At 50.6% G+C, this 20,474-nt stretch overlaps 2 protein-coding genes across 5 annotated transcripts in view; both read left to right on the top strand.

The window, feature by feature from the left end:
- The window catches only part of CADM3 (cell adhesion molecule 3), a 32,595-nt gene extending 24,760 nt beyond the window's left edge, over positions 1 to 7,835 (top strand). For 3 of the 4 annotated variants that reach the window (XM_055583889.1, XM_055583891.1, XM_055583888.1), the window contains 4 exons: positions 952 to 1,042; positions 1,470 to 1,639; positions 4,370 to 4,495; positions 5,838 to 7,835. In XM_055583889.1, the coding sequence (XP_055439864.1) occupies positions 952 to 1,042; positions 1,470 to 1,639; positions 4,370 to 4,495; positions 5,838 to 5,956 (506 nt within the window). In that variant the 3' untranslated portion in view covers positions 5,957 to 7,835. Of the gene's footprint in view, positions 1 to 951; positions 1,043 to 1,469; positions 1,640 to 4,369; positions 5,038 to 5,837 lie in introns of those variants that run through there. The other variant, XM_055583890.1, reaches the window with a different exon arrangement.
- A 236-nt stretch (positions 7,836 to 8,071) lies between these two features.
- On the top strand, positions 8,072 to 11,283 carry ACKR1 (atypical chemokine receptor 1 (Duffy blood group)). Its single transcript, XM_055586749.1, has 2 exons — positions 8,072 to 9,850; positions 10,277 to 11,283. Exons 1-2 carry the CDS (start codon positions 9,830 to 9,832, stop codon positions 11,246 to 11,248), a joined length of 993 nt encoding a protein of 330 aa, XP_055442724.1. The 5' UTR covers positions 8,072 to 9,829; the 3' UTR covers positions 11,249 to 11,283.
- The last annotated feature ends 9,191 nt before the right edge of the window (positions 11,284 to 20,474 follow it).

The following is a 20,474-nucleotide window of genomic DNA, read 5'->3' as shown; positions in this document are numbered from 1 at the left end:
CCTGACCTTGAGCTTCTTGTCCTGACCCCTGGCCAGGGCCGAAGAAGGCCCTCTCGTGTCTGAGTCCCAGACACTTCTCTGTTAGGTACCAGACCATCTGGCAGTCACTCTCCAGGGACCCTTTTGGCTTCCGTGTGATCAGCAGTCAGTCAACAAATGCTACACTCCAGGCACCACACTGGAGGTTTCTCTGGCTGCGGGGCCCCGGAGCACCATTCTCTTACCTGGCCTGATTCTCTTTGTCCCGTTTGATTGGACTGAAACACGTTCATTAACCGGTTGTTAAGGTTGGCTCTATCCTTAGGGGGAGCTCGGCCTCTTTATCTGTTGTTCTAAACCGGCATCTGGTTGTATTGTTCTGTGCGGCCATCTGGACCCAGCCTCCTAAGCAGCCCTTCGGCACTGGTGGCAGCTGCCATTATTCCTTCCCAGAGCCATTCTACACTGTGTCAGTGCCTTTTTGTAGCCAAAATATGACCCCCATCTCTTGCTCTTTCCAAGCTCTCGCTTCATTTTTGGACTGGCCCCCAAAAAATGATGCTTTGTGTTATAGCAGTGCTTCCTGTTTAAACTTCCTTGCAGAGAGGATGGAGAGACTGTGAGCTCAATCAGTGATCAATTTATTTTTTCTGTCAAAAATATGTATTAAGTCCCATTTATGTGCTAGGCACAGGTGATCCCGTGATTCCCCTGCTCAGCTCTCTTGTTAAGACATCCCTTGGGTCCCTAGTAAGGACAGACATGACCCTACTTTTCCAGAGTTTTTGTACATCCAATGGCAGTCGTAGTCTTTGCTCACAGAGGCAGGGGTGGGGTGGCCTTGGATGCACAGCCTCTTGGGCTCCTAGGCCTTTAGAGGTGGATGCTGACATGCATAACTGAATGGTTTTGAGATGGAGGCAGTCTAAATGGCATGAGAGTTTCACGTTGACACCATTTCCTTCTCTGCAGACACACCGACAGCGAAGATAAGGCCAGACCCTCCACATCCTCGCGAGGGCCAAAAGCTGTTGCTCCACTGTGAGGGACGTGGCAATCCCGTGTAAGAGGATCCGTTTCCTGCACTTTTACACACCTCTGCACACAAAGACTTCACCTCAAGTCTTCCTGTCTCCTTCGTGCTATCTGAGCCTCTCGTTTTCCTTGACACTATCGAACCAGGCCCATCTTCTGTTTCTCCTGCAAAGCAGCAGAAGTGGGCAGGGGCCGCTCCCCGACTGAGCCCCTGAGGTTCCTGTAAGGAACCAAGCCACAGTTAGATACGAGCTCGGCAGTCTCCCTTGTCCCCAGGCTGGGCCTCAAAGGGTCACCTTCCCATCCCCCTGAGCAGCTCAGTGTCTCTGGCCCCTTGAACTGCTCAAGCCCCCATCACGCTGTCCTTGACTTCCCTGTTTGCAGTTTTGTTTTCTCCTCCTTTAGCTCCCTGCCCTGCTCTTTCCTGAACACTCCGGATTTCTCTGCCTCCACAGCCCCCAGCAGTACGTGTGGGAGAAGGAGGGCAGTGTACCACCGCTGAAGATGGCCCAGGAGAGCGCCCTGATCTTCCCCTTCCTCAACAAGAGCGACAGTGGCACCTACGGCTGCACGGCCACCAGTAACATGGGCAGCTACAAGGCTTACTACACTCTCAACGTGAACGGTGAGCCCTCCTAGCTCTCGTCCAGCAGACCTCTTCTCCTCTCCTCTGCCTTCTGGTCCTCTGATCTTTCCGTCTCCTGATAGCCTCCCCAGACCGTGGCTGGGAGTGGACTAGGGGGGCAACAGTCCACCACTGGAGGGCCCGAGGACTCAGGCTCCGGGTCCACTCTTGGATGTGGAATAAGGAAAAATTGATGGGATGCTGGACTTTCATCTGCCTTTGTTTAGCAGCGATGACCCAGGTGATACCATCCTTCAATCTTTGCACTCACCTGGCAACAAGAATAAGAATTGTGTGCCCAGCCCCCAGAGTCACTCATGTGTGCGTGTAGAGGCATCTGCCTTTGCAGCAGGGCTATCCTCAGAGTCACTTCTCCTGTGACTAATACAGGATGCATGCTGCTGCTGCCATCTCCTTTGCTGAGGATCTTTGACATGCTATAGAGAATCCATGCGGAAAACAGAGATAAATTTGTACTATGCGGAGAGATAGTTAGAATCTTTTTCTCAAATGCCATATCGTCTAGAGAGACCAGATGATGTTCCTTCTCTGAACTTCTTCCCAAAGGTGTGACTGCAAAATTCAGCTTCAAGAAAAGTGACAGGCTAGGCCTCTTTATGAAGGGCTTTTTGAAGAGCCCCTGCCCCCCAATAACAATGGGGGTTTCCCAGCTGGTGCTAGTGGTAAAGAACCTCCCTGCCAATACAGGAAGTGTAAGAGACAGGGGTTCAGAAAAAGAGGAAATGGCCTCCGGTATTCTTGCCCACTCCAGTGTTCTTGTCTAGAGAATCCCATGGACAGAGGAGCCTGGCGGGCTACAGTCCTTAGGGTCGCAAAGAGTCGGACACGACTGAAGCAACGGAGCAGGCCGCACATAGTAACGCTGAGTCCCGCTAGAAACTCAGGCTTTCCTCACAATAGGGGAAATGCATTGTCAGGGGAACATCAGAGACTCCCTTACATGAAATGTCCATTAAAGCAGTGTGGAGATGGCAATCAGGCCTCCCAGGGATAAGAGACCGGAGGTCTTGGGACTCCAGGGGCAAACCTCAGCAACGCAGGAGCTGCCTCGGCACAACGAACAAAGCTATTGCAGGGTGCCAGGAGCAAGGACAATGCACCGAGGTTCTGTGTCTGCCCCCAGATCTCTCCAGACCAACTCTGATGACCATTGGCAGAGAAGGAAAGTTCCTGTGCCCCTGCGGTTGGTCTCTTGCTGATCCCGCCACTCTGTGCTAGAAGCCCAGTCCTCTCTGACGGGTCTGCTTCCAGTGCTGACGCCTGGTGGTAGAGTTAGTTACTGCATCTGCCTCCAGGGAGAACTCCAAACTGGGTTGACTTCCAATTACCTGGAGTGAAATTAAATGGGAGTTATACCTAGAGACACCAACCTGTAATGAACTCAGAGGTCATTTTCGCCGTGCCAACCTAGGCTTTCCTAGGGAATTTTCATTCTTACAGTCTTTGGGATAATTATCTAGAATTGATTTTTAATACAGATTGTATCTCACATTCTCTTGGAGGTAGGGGAAAGGAACAGTGGATAATCTCACTGTGTGTCCTCCAGTTTGAACCATCACACCCACCCCTCCTATCATAGGGCCGCAGGGACCTTCTTCTCCCTCCCTCCCAAGCAGAGCATAAAAACCAGAGCATAATTTTTTTTTTTTTTTCCCCCAAATAAGGTGGAGACAGGCAAGGAGCTAAAAAACTGGCCCAGTCAAGCCAGAGGAGACATAAGGTAGGAGAGGGAAAATATACAAGAAGTCAATGAGGCATCAAGACTCAAAGTGAATCTATAAAAAAAAATAATAATAATAATAGCTCTCCCATGGGTGGGAGAGCCTTAACTAGAGCTCGTATAATTTTGGACACATCAGAACTGTGTCCCAGGCGTGCACACGGCCTCCTCAGACCTGTGGGGCTCTGACTGTGACCGCGGCTCTCCTTGGCATGCCTGGCCAAGCCTGTGCTTGGGAATCTGTCCTCTATAGACACAGCTGTGGAGGACAGATTCTCTATATCTGATGACAGAGACCATCAGAACTGGGAGGAAGAAGTTCAGTCTTTGTCCTTCCCACAAACCTTTGGATGGTGAAGAAGTGAAGATGGAACCCCAGACCTTTCTGATGAGAGGAAGATTGGGTCTTGCTGGAACTCTAAACTCCCTGACAAGAAGGAACACTTTTCTTTATACAGGGAATCACAGTCCACCGTCTATCCACAGTCCACGTGCCTATTCCTGTCTCCAACATTTATTTCACTGCTCCTTTCCAATATGAAATAAGAACAATGCGTGATTAGGTTGAGAAGCCCCCCTAGAAAAGCCAGCTCAGAATACCAAGCAGACAGGAGGTAAGAGGGTATGGGGGATAGGGAAAGAATATCCTGATAACCCAGAAATTCAAAGAAAGACACCGACAGAGAGAGAAGATGAGAAATGATGTAGAGATCAAAGTGTTGATCTTTGACCAAGGTCAGGCTTCATGTTCACGAACTCAGAAGGTTAAATATGAGCATATATCTATTTATGCTTGAATACATTTTTCAAAACACGTACTATGTTTCAGATACTGTGTAAGAAACTAGGTGTAAAGTGAGACATGTCCCTTTTGCTGGATGATGCCGCTCCGTTCTCTCTGTGGTGTAAGTTGCTCCATGGCCTGGTCAGACACGCGGTAAGGCACAGGCTCTTCCCAGATCTGACTGTGCACTCCCGTCTCCCCGCAGACCCCAGCCCGGTGCCCTCGTCCTCCAGCACCTACCACGCCATCATTGGAGGGATCGTGGCTTTCATTGTCTTCTTGCTGCTCATCCTGCTCATCTTCCTCGGTCACTACTTGATCCGACACAAAGGTCAGAGGCACGAAGGAGCATCAGGAGGACTTGAGAGTGGACAGGGAGATCATCAGGGGCAGGCAGGGTAGGAGCGGGCTGAAGGAAGGGCCTTCGGGGTCTCAGTGAGCTAGAGTGTCCGAAACCCTTGGAGCGTTGGTGGGAGGAAAGAACACAGCCAACCTGTGATAACTGAGCACCGCCAGCCCCATAGTCAAGCCTGATCACTTGGTGATCATCCAAGTAAAGTCAAACCTTCCCACTCAGTCAGCTGCTGCTCCCATGCCGCTCTGCTTCCAGGGCTGCTTCCAGACAGAACTGCCGGAACTCTGCATCTCCCTCCTGTTTCTTCCTGCACTTTGCTCCTTTCGGTTCAGCCTCGTGTTTTTTGTCCTTTGAGCTCCTCACTCCTTAACCCCATACCATCCCTTTCCTTTTCTCTCCTCTCTGTATCTCTCGGAGAAGGCAATGACACCCCACTCCAGTACTCTTGCCTGGAAAATCCCATGGGTGGAGGAGCCTGGTGGGCTGCAGTCCATGGGATCGCTAAGAGTCGGACACGACTGAGCGACTTCACTTTCACTTTTCACTTTCATGCATTGGAGAAGGAAATGGCAACCCACTCCAGGGTTCTTGCCTGGAGAATCCCGGGAATGGGGGAGCCTGGTGGGCTGCCGTCTATGGGGTCGTACAGAGTCGAGCACGACTGAAGCAACTTAGCAGCAGCAGCAACAGCTTGTATCTCTGCCGTCTCTTCCTCCCCTCTCCTCATATGCCTTCCTCTCAGATTTAGCCCTCTGTTATTTCTTGTAAGCTAGCCGCCTGGGTCTTAGTTGCATTGCAGCACATGAAATCTTTTTAGCTGTGGTATGTAGGATCTAGTTCCCTGACCAGGGATTGAACCCAGGTCCCCTGCATTGGGAGCACAGAATCTTAACCACTGAACACCCAGGGAAATCCCTGGCCAGCAGCCTGACTCTGTGGACTGGTCAGATGCTAGCCAGATCTCAGCAGCGCTGTCATGGAGCCGACAATGCAGCTTCCCTGTTACCACGATATGAGCACACACATGTGTATACACACATACACGCACACATATACACACACATAACACACACTTTTTTTTTTTTTGGCCTGTGTTATAGATGAGACTAAAAGCAGGCTTCATCAATTCTTAGTAGTGTGTTTAGGTGAGAGATATCAGCAGCAAGATGCTAATTAGGGCAGGTGGGGAAGAAGAAAGCTCTAGGTAGGAGAAAAGTTACAGAAGCAAGGTGTGGGTGAGTGGGTGGGAAAGTGGACAGGGGGGCCTCCGAGATTCGGAAACTGCTCCTGAAAGAAGGAGCCTCTTCTCTCTCCCCAGGAACCTACCTGACACACGAGGCAAAAGGCTCCGACGATGCCCCAGATGCGGACACAGCCATCATCAATGCAGAAGGCGGGCAGTCGGGCGGGGACGACAAGAAGGAATATTTCATCTAGGGGCGCCCCCAGGGACCCCATGGGGACGTCTGGGGCCATCACCAACCTGGACTTGTACAGAGCGACCCCAGGGCCGCCCCTCCCGCTTGCTCCCCAGCCCCTCCCCCACCCCCCTGTACAGAATGTCTGCTTTGGGTGCGGTTTTGTACTCGGTTTGGAATGGGGAGGGCGGGTGGGGAGGGAGGGTTGCCCTCAGCCCTTTCCGTGGCTTCTCTGCGTTTGGGTTATTATTATTTTTGTAACAATCCCAAATCAAATCCGTTTCCAGGCTGGAGGGGCAGGGGCCCTGGGGTGAGGAAAGCAAAAAAAAAAAAAAAAAAACACAAACAGAAAACCTGGAGTGTTAGGAGGAGGATGAGGAGAGGGTTAGGGCAGGAAGGAGCTGGGTCAGTTTGGTGGGGGGCTCTCACCAGCCCTCCATCATGAGAGCCTCTTCCTGGATTTCTCCGGGGTTGGGGAGGTTGTGAGCAGGAGGCACGGAGGTGGCTTTTCCTCTGTAAGTCGCCCACCTTGAGCTCTGCACAGAGAAGGTACCATCTGACGCCCCTCCCCCACCCTAACAGGAAAGGAGTGAATGGGGGCACCCCAGGAGATGTGACCTTCAGGTGGCATGCAGCCACGTGGGGGCCCAGGGCTTCCCCACGTGGGAGGATGCGGGTCCCTGCAGGAAGGGCAGATTTGGAGAGAAAGGATGGCAGAGATGGCCCTCTCTGGCCCCTCGCCCCACCACCAGGCCCCTATGGTGAATGAAGCCAGGCCCTTTTCCGTGGAACCACCCTTGGGGGATAGCAGAACAAGGCAGCCCCTCCTTGCTCTAGCAGCTGCGGGGGAGGCGCTGCTCTGGGCCCTAAACTGCATCTGCTTCCCCGCCGGGGGCCCCTGACTCTCTCTCGCTGGAGCCCTGGACTGTTGCACGGCAACCACTTGTCTTAGGCACTGCTCAACAACTTCGCCTCCCTGGCTTGTGCTGCCCTCTACCCCATCCTGTTCCCCAAGCCCTCCCTCCCTCCCTCAGCAGCCAGGCAGACAGAACAACAAAAATACTAAAAGGAGCTTCACTGCACTGAGCTGTTTCCTGCCCAAACGAAGGGAGTAGTAATGTGTGTGTCTGTGTGTGTCCGTGTGTCTGTGCACATGTGTATGTGAGTGAGAGGCAGAGGTGCTCCTCGGCAGGTGGGGGGCTGCGGGGCATGCGGAGGAGGGCTGTGGGAGCTGACGGTCCCTAGGCAGGCTGTGTACCTCACCTGGGATGTAGCTCCTTCCTGGTATTTCCATGCCAATCCCAGCACCCATCTGTTATGGAGAAAACAGTCCCAGGGTGTGTTTTTGCTCAGTCGTCCATCTCATCTCTCCCTGAAACACAGGGCGTTCAACCTCTGCCTCCGTTTCCCCTTCTCGGAGCCACGGAGTCAGTGCCAAAGCCTTTGCTATGCATCCCTCAGGCCTCCCGCTGGCGCTGACCCTGGAATGACCGCTGTCACTTCTTGTCCCCATAGTCTGTACCTGGTGTGTTGAGGGCTAGGAGCAAAACCGCCTGTCTCCTTCCCATCTCCATTCCATCCCTGCTTTTGATTTTCTGTCTTCCTTGTGGCCAAGCCGGTTGCCATGGAAACGAGGCCACGCGCCCTCCTCGCCCACCGGCCGCCCCGCCTCAGACCCAGGGTGCCCCTTGGCACCCCTCTCACCCTCCTCCAGCATGTCCTGCTGTCCTGGCAACCCAGGGGCGTGCAAAGTGGGGGCAGCTGCAGCCAGCAGGTCTGCCCACCCCCTTCAGTTCAGGTAATACTGTCGTGAATCTTCCAGCCGCTGGTTAGGGCCCTGGGCCCCCTCCTCTTACAGCAGCAAGGCAGCCTAGGGCCCCAGGCCTGTGGGCTCCCTGCCTCCCAGCACCCGCTTTTGGGAAAATGACTCTTCCTCTTTGAGCTGAACCACTCTGTCCATATTACACAGAAGCCATATTTGTACCGGGGGGCGGGGGGAAACGGGCGTTGTGCTGTGTGTGTCTGTCTGGGGGTGGGGGGCGGGCCAGGGAGCAGGGAGGCACCGTGTATCTTTATAATCTTTCTAACTCTCCTGTGCTGATCTCAGAGGGGCCACCCTCAATATATCTGGATTATCCGTGTCCTTGGGCTGCCTCCTTCTTGCCACTCTTGCTCCTGTTGGGATGCGTGTGTGTAAGGGCTGTTCTGCACCTGCTGCCTCCAAGGGTGGTGTGTGCCTTGCCAGGCCGCTCTCTCTAGGGCGTCTTGTATGGAAATGACAGAACTCTTCTGTGGGAGAGAAGAGCGTTCCTTCGTGCCCTTTGACCAGGTCCTTACATTCCAGTGTTGGGTGGGGTACCTGACTGCTCCCCACTGTCCTCTGCCAGGCCGTGCTGGAAAAAAAGGAGACCTCCGGCACCATCCCAGGATCGCTTCAACAGACCCCCAAACTCCCTTTTCAATCCTCTTCATGTTGAACCTGAAGCTGAAGCTAGTGTCCCGGGAGAAAGGAGACCATCCTGGCAAGGTGACCATTCCTCTGCGCCTCTGCTTCCACCTCCAGCCGCCCCTGAGTGAGTGGGGAGGAGGACTTGGCAGAATTAGCGCTATGACACCCAGCGCCTTGGACAAATGTAGTATCACCTAACTAACCCTCTGTATTGTTCCAACTCGGATGCTCTATGAGTCACCCTTCCCCGTGTCCAGACTAAGCGTCCCCCAGTGAGGAAATAAAATGCAAGGTAGGGGTGGGTGGGGGACAAAAGAGCAGAAGTCATGTGAGAATCGGGGTGGTGAGGGGACGGCTCACCAGAGGGCAGAAATGTCCATTTAGGGGCATCCTCCTGCAGGATGCTGGTGAGAAACCGCTCTCCCCACCACAAGAAACTTTACATCTTGCTAAGATGCCAGGACAATGTCGCATTTCCAGGACTTTTATATCCCCCAACAGAAATGTGAATAGAGATTGCCCCATAGGCAACAGTCCCATTTTAAAGTATGCTATCGCATTGTCCCCCAGAGCCTGCTTTAACTTGTCACATCATGTGTTCCGCTTGGTACGGAAGACGCATTTACTGTGCCCATAGGTGGCTGGGCAAATGCCCAATTGCTCCCTGAAGCAGCTTCATTATACAACCTCTACAGCTGCCCCCTAGCCTTCCCTCCTGTCACACCAAAACACCCAGACCCAGAGAGTAGCACACACGCCCAGACACCTAGCACTCAGCCCAAAACCTAGCACTCAGATATGACACACAACATACAGCCATGCATAAAGATAAGTACATTCCTACACCATGAATGATACACAAGGAGCCCCCGCCCGAACACATACCGCTCAGGTTGCCGGCATCACATGGATCCAGCCGACAAGCACCACTAACACCCTCTCCCACAAGCACGTCGCTTTTGAACTATCTTTCCTTGGATCAAGTTCAAGGGGATGGAGAAATGGTGAGAGCCATCAGCTGCCCTTTCCCTCCAGTTTCCCAGCACATCTTTTATCACCATCTCACACTTTACCTCTGGCCCCCTCTTCCTTCCTTCCTTGTGCTTGAAGAATCCCTTTGTGCTGGAAAGCCCCCTGGCTTCTCATCCTCCCTTTCCACCTTCAGAAAAACACGGTCCCCACCTTTTTCCTTTCCGGAGTGTGGGTCCTCACCAGCAGACTCCAATCTCAAAACAGGAAGCCCCTGGGGTCAGTGCCATAAGTGGTCCTGGGGCTCAGACAGGCGGTGGGCGTGGGGTAAGCACTTCCTGAATGCACTGCCCGCCCCATGGCCCTGCCCAGGGCTGATGGCCTTCATTAGTCCCTGGCGCTTATCTTGGAACCACAGCCACTGACAGAACTACCCCAGCCCATCTCTCTGCCCGCCCTGCTCCCAGCAGCGTCATGGGGAACTGTCTTAACCCGGTGAGTGTGGGGCTGAGCCCACAGCCCCTCCCTCTCTGCCTCCTACCACCCCTTCTGTCTGCCCCTCGGGTCTTATACCTCACTCCTTCTCTCATCTCTTGTCCCTTCCCTCATTTTCCTTGTCCTCTTCTTCTCCCCGTGTCCAGGGTCCCCCATTCTTTGCCTCCTCATTCATCTCTGTCAGTTTCATCCAGACCTGCTCCTCTCTCCCAGGCCTGTCCACTCCCCGTCCCTTGCTTTCCTATGACTCTTGGCTCCTCCTGAGTTGCTCAGTCTTGTCCACTCCCACCCTCTCCCCTGCACCCAGCTCTTGCAGCCCCCACTTTCCCCCTGCCCTTCTCTCCCTACCTCCTGCCCTCAGCTCCCAGGATCCCCTTCAGAGGGATAGCTGGATGCTCTGATTGTCCCTTTGGGGATGTCCTCCAGGTGGCTGATGACAATTCCACCATGTTGGCCTTTAAAGAAGAATTTTTGAGTGACTTTCCGGAGGACTACTATCCAGACTATAATGAGACCGACGTGGAAGCAGCTGCGCCCTGCCACTCCTGCCCACTGCTCAACTACTCCTCACTGCCCTTCTTCATCCTTGTCAGCGTCCTGGGCATCCTGGCTAGTGGGACCATCCTCTATGCTCTTCTCAGACCTTTGTTCCGCTGGCAGCTCTACCAGGACAGGTCTACCCTGGTGCAACTGGCCGTGGGCAGTGCCCTCTTCAGCATCGTGGTGCCCATCCTGGCACGGGAGCTCAGTGGGGCTTTCATCACCTTCCTGTGCCACCTGGCTCACTTGGTCGCCTATGGCTCAGCCTTTGCTCAAGCTCTGCTGATAGGGTACCATGCCTGCCTGGGCCCCCAGCTGGGTGCAGGCCAAGTCCCAGGCCTCAGGCTGGGGGTCACTGTGGGACTTTGGGGAGTGGCTGCCCTCCTGTCACTGCCAGTCGTGCTGGGCAGTGACACTTCCCAAGGACGCTGCACCATGACCTTCAGCGGGGAGTGGGAAACGTTGCGGTACATACACGCTGCAGCCTGCTTTGCCATCTTTGTCTTATTGCCACTGGGTTTGTTGGGAACCAAGGGGCTGAAGATGGCGCTGGGCAGGGCACCGTGCCCATGGTTTGATGTCCTGTGGGTCTGGTTCATTTTTTGGTGGCCTCAGGGCATGGTTCTGGGATTGGACTCCCTAGTGAGGTCCAAGGCCATAGTGGTGTCAACATGTCCGGCCCAGCAGGCCCTGGACATGCTGCTGGATGTGGCAGAAGCCCTGGCAATATTGCACTGCGTGGCTACACCCCTGCTCCTTGCCTGGGTGTGCTACCAGGCCACTCGCACCTCCCCACCCTCCCTGCCTCTGCCTACAACACAGACTTCTCATCTGGACACCCTTGGAGGCAAATCCTAGCTCTCTGCCCACTTGTCAACCTGAATTAAAGTCTACGCTGTTTTTATTTTATGAAGCTGGTGGTTTCTTATTTTGTCTGGGGACGTAAAGGAGAAGGAGGAGAATGGAGAGAGAGAGACATTTCACACCAGACTTTGCTGTCAGCGTCTGCTTCTCTGGCTGGCCTAGAGAGAAAGTGAATGATGTACAAACATCCTCGGGGCACACAGATGTTTTCTTGAGGTGTGGGGTTACTGCCATCTCAAAGGGCAAGAGCAAGGGGACCAGAATTTGAGGACAGCAGCTAAACCTTAAAAAAAAAAAAAAAGCTAGAAGACATGGCTTAGCTAGTAAAGAAAGAAGAGATGCTGCTGCAGTGAGAAAAACAGAGAAGAGTGAAGATGAACTGAGAGCATGACTCCTCTCTGCCTGGCCCATCCAGCATTCCTCTCTGCCTTCTATATGCCTTCTGTCTTCCTGTTGGCTTTGCTTAGAGATCAGGGTGGTGGGGGGAGGGGGAGCAGTGGAGGAGAGAAGCGTCCTGGAGGACCTTACTTAGCTCAGGGAACCTAGCAAGATAATTCTAAAGCCACTTTCCAGGAGTCATCTCTGAGGCTTTTTCCTCAGCGTAGTCCTAATCCCCATGTGTGTGCGCATCTGTCTGTCTAAACCTGTTAGAACCCATGTCCATGTTAGATGCATGTGTGTAATAACAGATGGGCTTCCCTGGTGTCTCAGATGGTACAGAATCTGCCTGGGTTCGATTCCTGGGTCAAGAAGACTCCCTGGAGAAGGGAATGGCTACCCACTCCAGTATTCTTGCCTGGAGAATCCCATGGACAGACTACAGTCTATGGGATTGCAAAGAGTCGGACACGACTGAGTAATAACAGATGCCTATGTGTATACGTGCCTCTCTATCAGAGTTTGACTTGCATACTCCTGCGCGAGTGATCTGCTCTCTCTTTTTCTCGGGCCTCCCCCTCCACCTCATTCTGCTCTCCATCCTTGTTCTCAGGGCATGGAATCAGGATTTGTAGCTCACTCCTAACTCAAATGAGTTTTCTTTACCGTGAAGCGTAAGATACTTGATGAGGAAAGGCCTGATCTGGCTGGGCCATCTGCTTGGAATCCCCCAAATTTCCCTTCTAATACCTTTTAGCTCTCAAAATAAGCCATTTTCCCCACACAAATATATCCTTCTGCTTTCCCCACTGTACCCCTTTGCCCTGGGGCCTCTTCCTCAAATAGCCTCCCTGATTGTCTGGATGCTTCATCATCACCCTGGAGGCTTTTTCTCAGTCAAGTTTAGGTGATGATAGGAAGGACCATGAATAAGCCCCTCTCCATAAGGAGGACAGCCTCTTTTTTATAGTTGTATTTATTTATTTTTGGCTGTGCTGGGTCTTTGTCGCTGCATGGGCTTTTCTCTACTTGTGGTGAGTGGGGGCTACTCTCTGGTTGCCATGTGCAGGTTTCTCATTGAGGAGGCTTCTCTTGTTGTGGAGAACAGGCTCTAGGGTGATTGGGGTTCAGTAGTTGTGGTTCCCGGGCCCCAGAGCACAGACTAAATAGTTATGGCACACAGGCTTAGTTGGTCCACAGCATGTGGAATCTTCCCAGACCAAGGATCGAACCCATTTCTCCTGCATTGGCAGGCAGATTCTTTACCACTGAGCCACCAGGGAAGCCAATTGGGAAGCCCAGTTTTAATGGCACCAACAAATTCACCCTGTATCTGAGAGGCCACACAAAAATGTGTCTCTCCCTCCAACCCAATTAAACACTGGGGAGACTTGAGAAGGTACCTTACATCTATCGGAATCTAGGGATGTTATTGTGTTAGTCGCTCAGTTGTGTCCAGCTCTTTGAGATCCCATGGACTGTAGCTTTCCAGACTCCCTCTGTCCATGGAATTCTCCAGGCAAGAATACTGGAGTGGGTGGCCATTGCCTTCTCCAGGGGATCTTCCCAACCCAGAGACTGAACGCAGGTCTCTTGCATTACAGGCAGATTCTTTACCTACTGAGCCACTAGGGAAGCCCTGAATCTAGGTATGGCCTGTCATTTTTCAAAGATGTGCTATATGTGGTTTCTCCCCCAAAATCATTTCTGCTTGACTCTTTGGACTTTGGAGATAAGTAGGAGAATGCAGGAGAAGGGCAGAGATGAGTTACAGCATCCTGGGCAGGCGACTTGAAAGGCAGGAGGAATTTTCCTGGGTGGGTGCAATGACAAATCCTCTCCACCCCCCCACCTCCCGTCTCTTAGCAACCACCAGATTAGCTGCTGATTGGTGCATCCTAAATTGAAAGGCGGGAGTTAGGGACCAATTGAGACGCGGGAGACATACTGAAACAGAAAGAAAGGCAGAGAAAATAGAGAAAAGAGAGATAAATTACAAACCTAAATTATGCTAAGATCTCCAGTCACAGTTTACGAATGTATCCCAGTGTTTTCTTTGCTGTAATTCCCTTCCCAGCCTATTCTCATAGATTGCACCCTCCAGCAACTGACCACTCTCTCAATCCTCCAGGTACTGGCCAACTCCCTTACAAGCTACTGGATTCAGATGCTGACCTAGTTAAGGCGGAGGAGAGGGCATTTTCAACTTGCCAAATCTTCCAGTGTCAACCTGATCCAAAGGAGGCTTAATTTAGGACCACTTGGGTTGTCTTATTTACCTACCCCCTCAGCCATGCCTCCAGGCAGAGATCCCTCTTTGCTCAGCCTGGGTAGACAGACCCTCAGATACTCTGCCCCTCTTCCATCTCTCGCAAAGGAAAGGCCGAGGCAGGAGCCTGGAGCTGATAAGAGGAAAGGCTTGGTTGGAAATGTGTCCCCACAACTTTCTCCTTCCCAGTCCGTCCCCTCTGCTTTGCCCCAGTTCCCCTGGGTGCTGGCCTTTCCCTGTGTTATCTCCATTGCATTCAGGTAGCTCTTCTGTACGTCTAACCCTGGCCTTAATCATTTCTCTAAGGCTTTCCTGGGGATCCTGTTATCCCAGTCCATTTAACCCACTGCACACCACCAACCACTTCCAAACTGCTCTGACTCAGGCATCTTTTCTGCAACCCTTCAGGAATACACTTCCTATTTCCTTTGAACCCTTAAGAATTTAATCTCAGGGATGGCAGGGACTTTAGCTCTGTATGAATTATTGGGTCTCTGGCTAAAGGAAAAATCCTCTCAGGAAGAAGACAGCCAGAAAGCAAGCTCTTGGGAACACACACATACCCTAGGGAGGGTTGCTCTGCATTACTTCTTTATGGAGAGAGACTTATTTCTTAAGGGAAGATGGAAGATCGCATTGATGCCCATAGTTCATTGATTTCAAACTGGAGCCCCTCCCAGAGGATTTCAGAAGCAAATACCTGGTCCTTACATCCTATTTCCCTGAAACCATAGCCCCATCATTACCTTCCTTAAGAAAGAGTCCTCAGAGGAATTCTGATTGAAAACTTCACTGGGATTTCAAACCCAATTCATTGCCAGCTCTAATTGTCAGGGATTTGCATGAAAACCATCGTATGCTACCTAATTATTCTGACAACAGCAGCCCGCCGTCTGGGCACAAGGAGAATCGCAGTTTTAATTAAGAAGAATGCACCTTGCAGACGAATGTGACTGTTTAGGTTAATTAACAAGTCCGAGTCCTTCCAAATCATCTCTGCATGTCTTCCAGGTGACTGGGGCAGGAGGGACTTGGGGGCATTCACGGGGTGGTAGGGGAAGGTTAGAAATCCATTCGGCCAAAATGCGTGTCAGCTTTCATCCTCCGTACAGCTATTTGGTGAAGGGAAGAGGGAATCACCAGGGGAAAGAGGTCCTTGAAAAAATTGATTTAGGGAAATCTGAGGCATAGTTTTAGGGTGGTTTTAGGCATTTTTATGTCACCCTTAGACTTTTAGAAACCTTGTAGACACAGCTATGGAAAAGAGAGGAAGAAGTCCTGGTAATTCTCAAATATCTCTGATTCATTGTCCAGTTGTTTGCAAACTTGTTGTCTTCCAGGAGATCTCCAGCACTCCCCAAACTGCCATTTCTTCCCACATTTGGAGGTACGTTCCTACCCCATTTGGAAGTGTTAGTCAGTTGTGTCTGACTCTTTGAGATCCCATGGACTATAGCTCACTAGGCTCCAATGTCCATGGGATTCTCCAGGCAAGAATACTGGAGTGGGTTGCTATGCCCTCCTCCAGGGGATCTTCCTGACCCAGGGATCAAAGTTGCTTATTCCCTAAGATTTCACAGATAATGTCCCAAATTTCACCCTTGCCCTCTTCAAGGGTTATTGTTTGTATTTTTTTTTTTTCCTGAGTAGCTCTCCACCTCCTAGAAGAATACACTGCATGTGACTCCAAACTGCGTGTGTTTGAAGGGCTTGGGTTTTCTCCCTCTATGTCATGCATTATTAATGTATGGAGGAGGAACGTTGCAGGTGTCTTGGAAAATCTGGTGAAAATTGTGAAATCTCTCTTCAGGAAAATAGACTATTCCATCCCAAATTTGGTGTTTACTTCTCCCGTACTGTACTCAGAGCTAAACTCACATGCCTTCCCTCTAACTATAGGGGCTTCCATCAGCTCCTCCATGCTCACTAAGCTGGAGGCCCATGGCCTAGGGCCCTGTCTGTTCTCTGAACGGGCAAGTCCCATTTCCACTAAGTGTCTTCACCCTTGACATCTCTTCTGCCCATGACTCTCTTTCCTGTGTTCTTTCTGTGGCTGAGACTTTCTTATCCTTGAGATCTCGATGCAAATCTCACCTCTTCCAAGAATGACCTTTCCTGACATCCAGTGGGCTGTAGCCCCCAGCCACCTCATGCACCCAGTGATTCCCCACCAGTTCATCTAGGACGTTTCCAGCATGGCACCATGTACCATGCACTGATATGGTCTTGTCTCTTTATTGGTTTGCTTACCAGCTTGTTGATGATCTACCTTCCCCCCAGTAGAAAATCAAACACCAGGAGTGCAAGAACTTTCCCTGTCTTGTGACTGGAACATAGAGCTCGTAAACATATTATGAGAAGTGGCTTCCCTGATAGCTCAGTTGGTAAAGAATCTGCCTGCAATGCAGGAGACCTGAGTTGGATCCCTGGGTTGGGAAGATCCCCTGAAGAAGGAAAAGGCTACCCACTCCAGTATTCTGGCTTCGAGAATTCCATGAACCGTATCGTCCATGGGGTCACAAAGAGTCGGACACAACTGAGTGACTTTCACTTCACTTCTCTTCAGATGTGAGAAATGATTAATTGTATAAACATAAAGTGTGGTGCCCCACTCTTCAGAGTTTACAGTCCCGTGGGGAAGAGGAATAAGTAAGAAAAGAATTAGCACAGAAGAACTGCCCTCAAATGGAACTCCTCTCCCTCAGTCCCTCCGGCCATACTTTCCACAGCGTGCAAACCATTTGGGGGCCGAAGAGTTCAGAGGGCCGTCAGCACATGATTTCTGGAAACCTGTTTTCTGGGCCACCTTTCGGGTGGCTGGAGCTGAGGGTGTCTTCGCCACAGCTCCCCAGCCACGTTGGAGGAACGATGCAGGCTTTCCTTTGCGACAAAGCTGCCATGGGCACCACGAAGCTGTGGGCCTCAGACAGCCGGGGAGGAGCTACCATTCTTCATCTTCTCTTGCAGAGAAGTGAGTCCTGGGAGACTCCCCAGAGTTCTCAGACAGTCTCCCTTTGGCTCGGAACTGAATTTGGAGTCCAGCCACCTCCTTACATGTCATCACCCTCAGTGGGAGCACACACCCTCCTTGGACCTGGAAGCCGTTTCTGTTCCCTGTTGATTTTTCTTTTCCATTCTATCCCCTTCTCCTCTTTAGTTCCAGTTTAGGTGTCCCTGTGCCCCAGGCCTTCCCACCCTCTGAACTCTGCGTCCTTCTTTCCAGTTCTGGCCTCTGTAGTCAGCATGCCTGCATTCACTTCCCTGCAGTTCTGGGTACTTTGTCAGGTTAACCCTTTAAGGCACTTGTGCTCAGTCGTTCAGTTGTAGCCAACTCTTTGCTATTCCATGGACTGCAGACCCCCAGGCTCCTCTGTCCACGGAATTTTCCGGGCAAGCATACTGGAGTGAATTGCCATTTCTTTCTCCATTAAGGCACCTAAGGTTGTATAATTATGTATGAAAGGGAGTGAAACTGTTAGCTGCTGAATCATGTCAGACTCTGTGAGACCACATGGACTGTAGCCCACCAGGGTCAGCTGTCCATGGGATTCTTCAGGCAAGAATACTGCAGTGGGCTGCCAAGTCCTCCTCCACGGGATCTTCCTGATCCAGGTATAGAACCTGGGTCTGCTGCACTGCAGGCAGATTCTTTACCATCTGAGCCACCAGGGAAGCCCTGGTAATATATAGCAGTATATAATCATTATACACTTAGGGGTGTATAATTCATTCCACTTAAGGATGTACTGAGTGCTTTCTAAGTCAAAGACACTGTGAGAGGTCTCAGAGACACATGAGTGAATCAGACACAATCCTGGATACCAGCATCTCTCCAGACCCATCTGGTTCCCTCCGTCCCTTTTCTTTCTCAATTTTCTGGCTTTTCCAGCCCTCTTCAGAATAACTCTGAACATATCTGGATCCCAGGGCACACAGGAGTTCCACAAGGCCCTCAGTCACATAGACACAGCTCCATCCATTCTGCTGTTCACCAGCTACAGACCCGCAGCAAACCAAAGTCCCTGGCCAATGGGTGGTTCTGTCTCACTGTCACATCGAGAATGCTCTTTATGTACAGATACAGAGAAGATACAAAAATAAAGGACATTTTTCCTTCCACACTCTTCCAAAGTGGGTGTGGTGGATTCTTGAAGCCAGTGCAATGAAGGCCAGTCATCCAGAAGAGAAGGGAATGGGTGTGGAGCATTGGAAAAGAAAGCTATTTACAAACCAGTTGGTCATTTTCTCTCTGTGACCTGAGAAAGAGGTGAGGATGAAGTGGACTCTCTTGACTCTCAGCATGGAAGCTTCCAAAAATATGACCATATTTCTCCTCTATATCCACTCCTTCAGGCCCCAGAACTGGGCTGCTCAATCTGCATTCTTGATTGATTGACAGAAGGAGGTCTATCGACAGCTCTGGAAGTGTGAAAGGAGTAAGTTGGAGGGGAGGTCACAGAGATAGAAAAAAATTCTGCAGAAATTAAATAAAATTTAACAAATTAATGCAAAACCTGTGTTTTAAAAAATCAATTGTACAAAAGCAGGATGGAAGAGGCCTGGTTCAACAGAAGTTCTTTTGAAAAAAATAAAAGATTTTAGAGGTTTCATTTGGCCACAGGCTAAAGATGATTCAATAGTGTGCACAGCAGCCAAAACGCTAATGCAGACTTCAACTGCATTAAGAGACACAGTGTCCAGGACGAGGGAGGGCATATACCACCCTCACCTGCCCAGGACAGGCCATTCTGGAAATCAAGGGCTCTGGGAACCACATGTTGAGTCACTAATAAATCAGAGCTCTTCCTAGGGGGTGGCCAAGATGATGCAACTCCAGAGACTATGCCTCTTCCATACAGAAGGGCTAAAAGAACAGGGGTTGGTGCAGGCGGGGCAGTGACATTGGAAAAGTGTAGAAAAATACATAGCTATCATTGTGTACCTGAAGAGTTGTCCTTGAGAGGAACATAAGACATATATGTAGCTATAGCTTTAGAACTAGAAACACAGGATGGGGAGAAATAATGGAGATGGATTTTGACTGAAGATTAGGAAAGGCTTTCCACGACAGGACTGCTGATTTCAGGGATGGGGTGTGGCATTCTTGACATTGTAAAACAGTAACACGTGCACACACACGCAGTGTGCTCTGCACTGCTCTGTGTTCCCGTTTCACGGTGATGAGCACACCAGATGAGGGCCTTGCTTTTGTCAAGCTCAGAGACAAATAAGAGAGGCAGAGACACTAAGCACATAGATAAATTACAAATGCTGCTGCAAGAGAAAAGAACTGGCGCCATAGAAGAGCATAAGAGGATAGAACTGATACTGTGTCAGCATTTCACTGTTACAGAAAGGACTCAAGCTGAGGCTGGACAGTAACGAATCATCAGAATATTTTCCAGGGATAGTCCATGCTTTGGGATAGATCCAGAACGAGTCCAGCAGCTTTTCCCCAAATTAGCAGTGCAACAGAACCACCAGGGGAGAGCCTTGACTCAATGCAAGATATCCTGAATTCAAATAGTTGGGACCAGGAGACTCTGAAAACCCTATGGTGATAGGTTAAATGAAAGAGCTAGACTAAAATGCTTTGATTCCTGTGACTGGGTCGTGCTTGGGATGATTTTAATCTCTTTGCTTGCATCCTCGAATTAAAATCCTCTGGCTCAGAGCTGGGTGCTTTGGTCTCTTCCAGACCTGGCTCGTAGAACAATGAAGGGCTTCTTAGCCAGATGTGCACCTGACCTGAATTTTTCTAGGAGGTGTGTACCTTTCCAAGCATCAATTGCTGCAGGAAAAAAAAAAAAAAATTGTAGCTGGTGCCCGGGGTCCCTCTAGTGGTCAGAACTCATCATTTCAGCTCTACTTCTCTCCAAATCCTCATTTGGCCCAAGAATTATTTTCTGACACGGGCTCTATGAAGATGAAATGGGCCCTATGAAAAGAAAGCAGAGACTCCTAAATACATATTTTAGAAAGTTATTCACCAGAATTAGCGTTAATAAATAGAAGTGCTAAAGCTAAGCAATTGCTTACCGAATTCCTCTTGCCCCTTGCCATGTCTTCATGCATTTCCTGCATCGACCAGTGCATTTACCACTTCACCACCTGGAAAGCCCCTTGCCATGTCTTAGATGATCTCAAATTAGATAAATTTAAAAAACCAGAATTGACAACTCCCCAGGAAACCAGGCCATCAATTAGCGACTCCATGGGTCATTTTAATTCTCTGGGAAAATACAAAATGTATGAGAAATCGTCATTTGAATAGAGCATTGGATCGAGCTGAGAGACAAGGATCATGGCATTCTAAATGTGTCCCTTACCAGCTTTCTGAACTATAGTTTTCCCACCTGAGAAAAAGCAGAGAATGACACTGGCTTGCCTAGCTTACAGATCTGATGTAAAGATGAAATGAGCTGGCAGATGTGGAAGCTGTAAAATGAGTTACAGCTAGGAGGAAATACACTGCAATTAGTATTAAAGAAAATTTTCCCCGCAGGCAGTTGGGAAAATTGTCCATTGCCTTCTGGGCCATTCCACCAAAATGTAAGTTTTTACAAAAGCTGT

This window comes from Bubalus kerabau, chromosome 6 (assembly GCF_029407905.1).
Source record: "Bubalus kerabau isolate K-KA32 ecotype Philippines breed swamp buffalo chromosome 6, PCC_UOA_SB_1v2, whole genome shotgun sequence".
NCBI classification, from domain to species: Eukaryota; Metazoa; Chordata; class Mammalia; order Artiodactyla; family Bovidae; genus Bubalus; species Bubalus kerabau.
The sequence above is the reverse complement of the archived record's forward strand: the minus strand, read 5'-3'. Positions and strand labels throughout refer to the sequence as shown.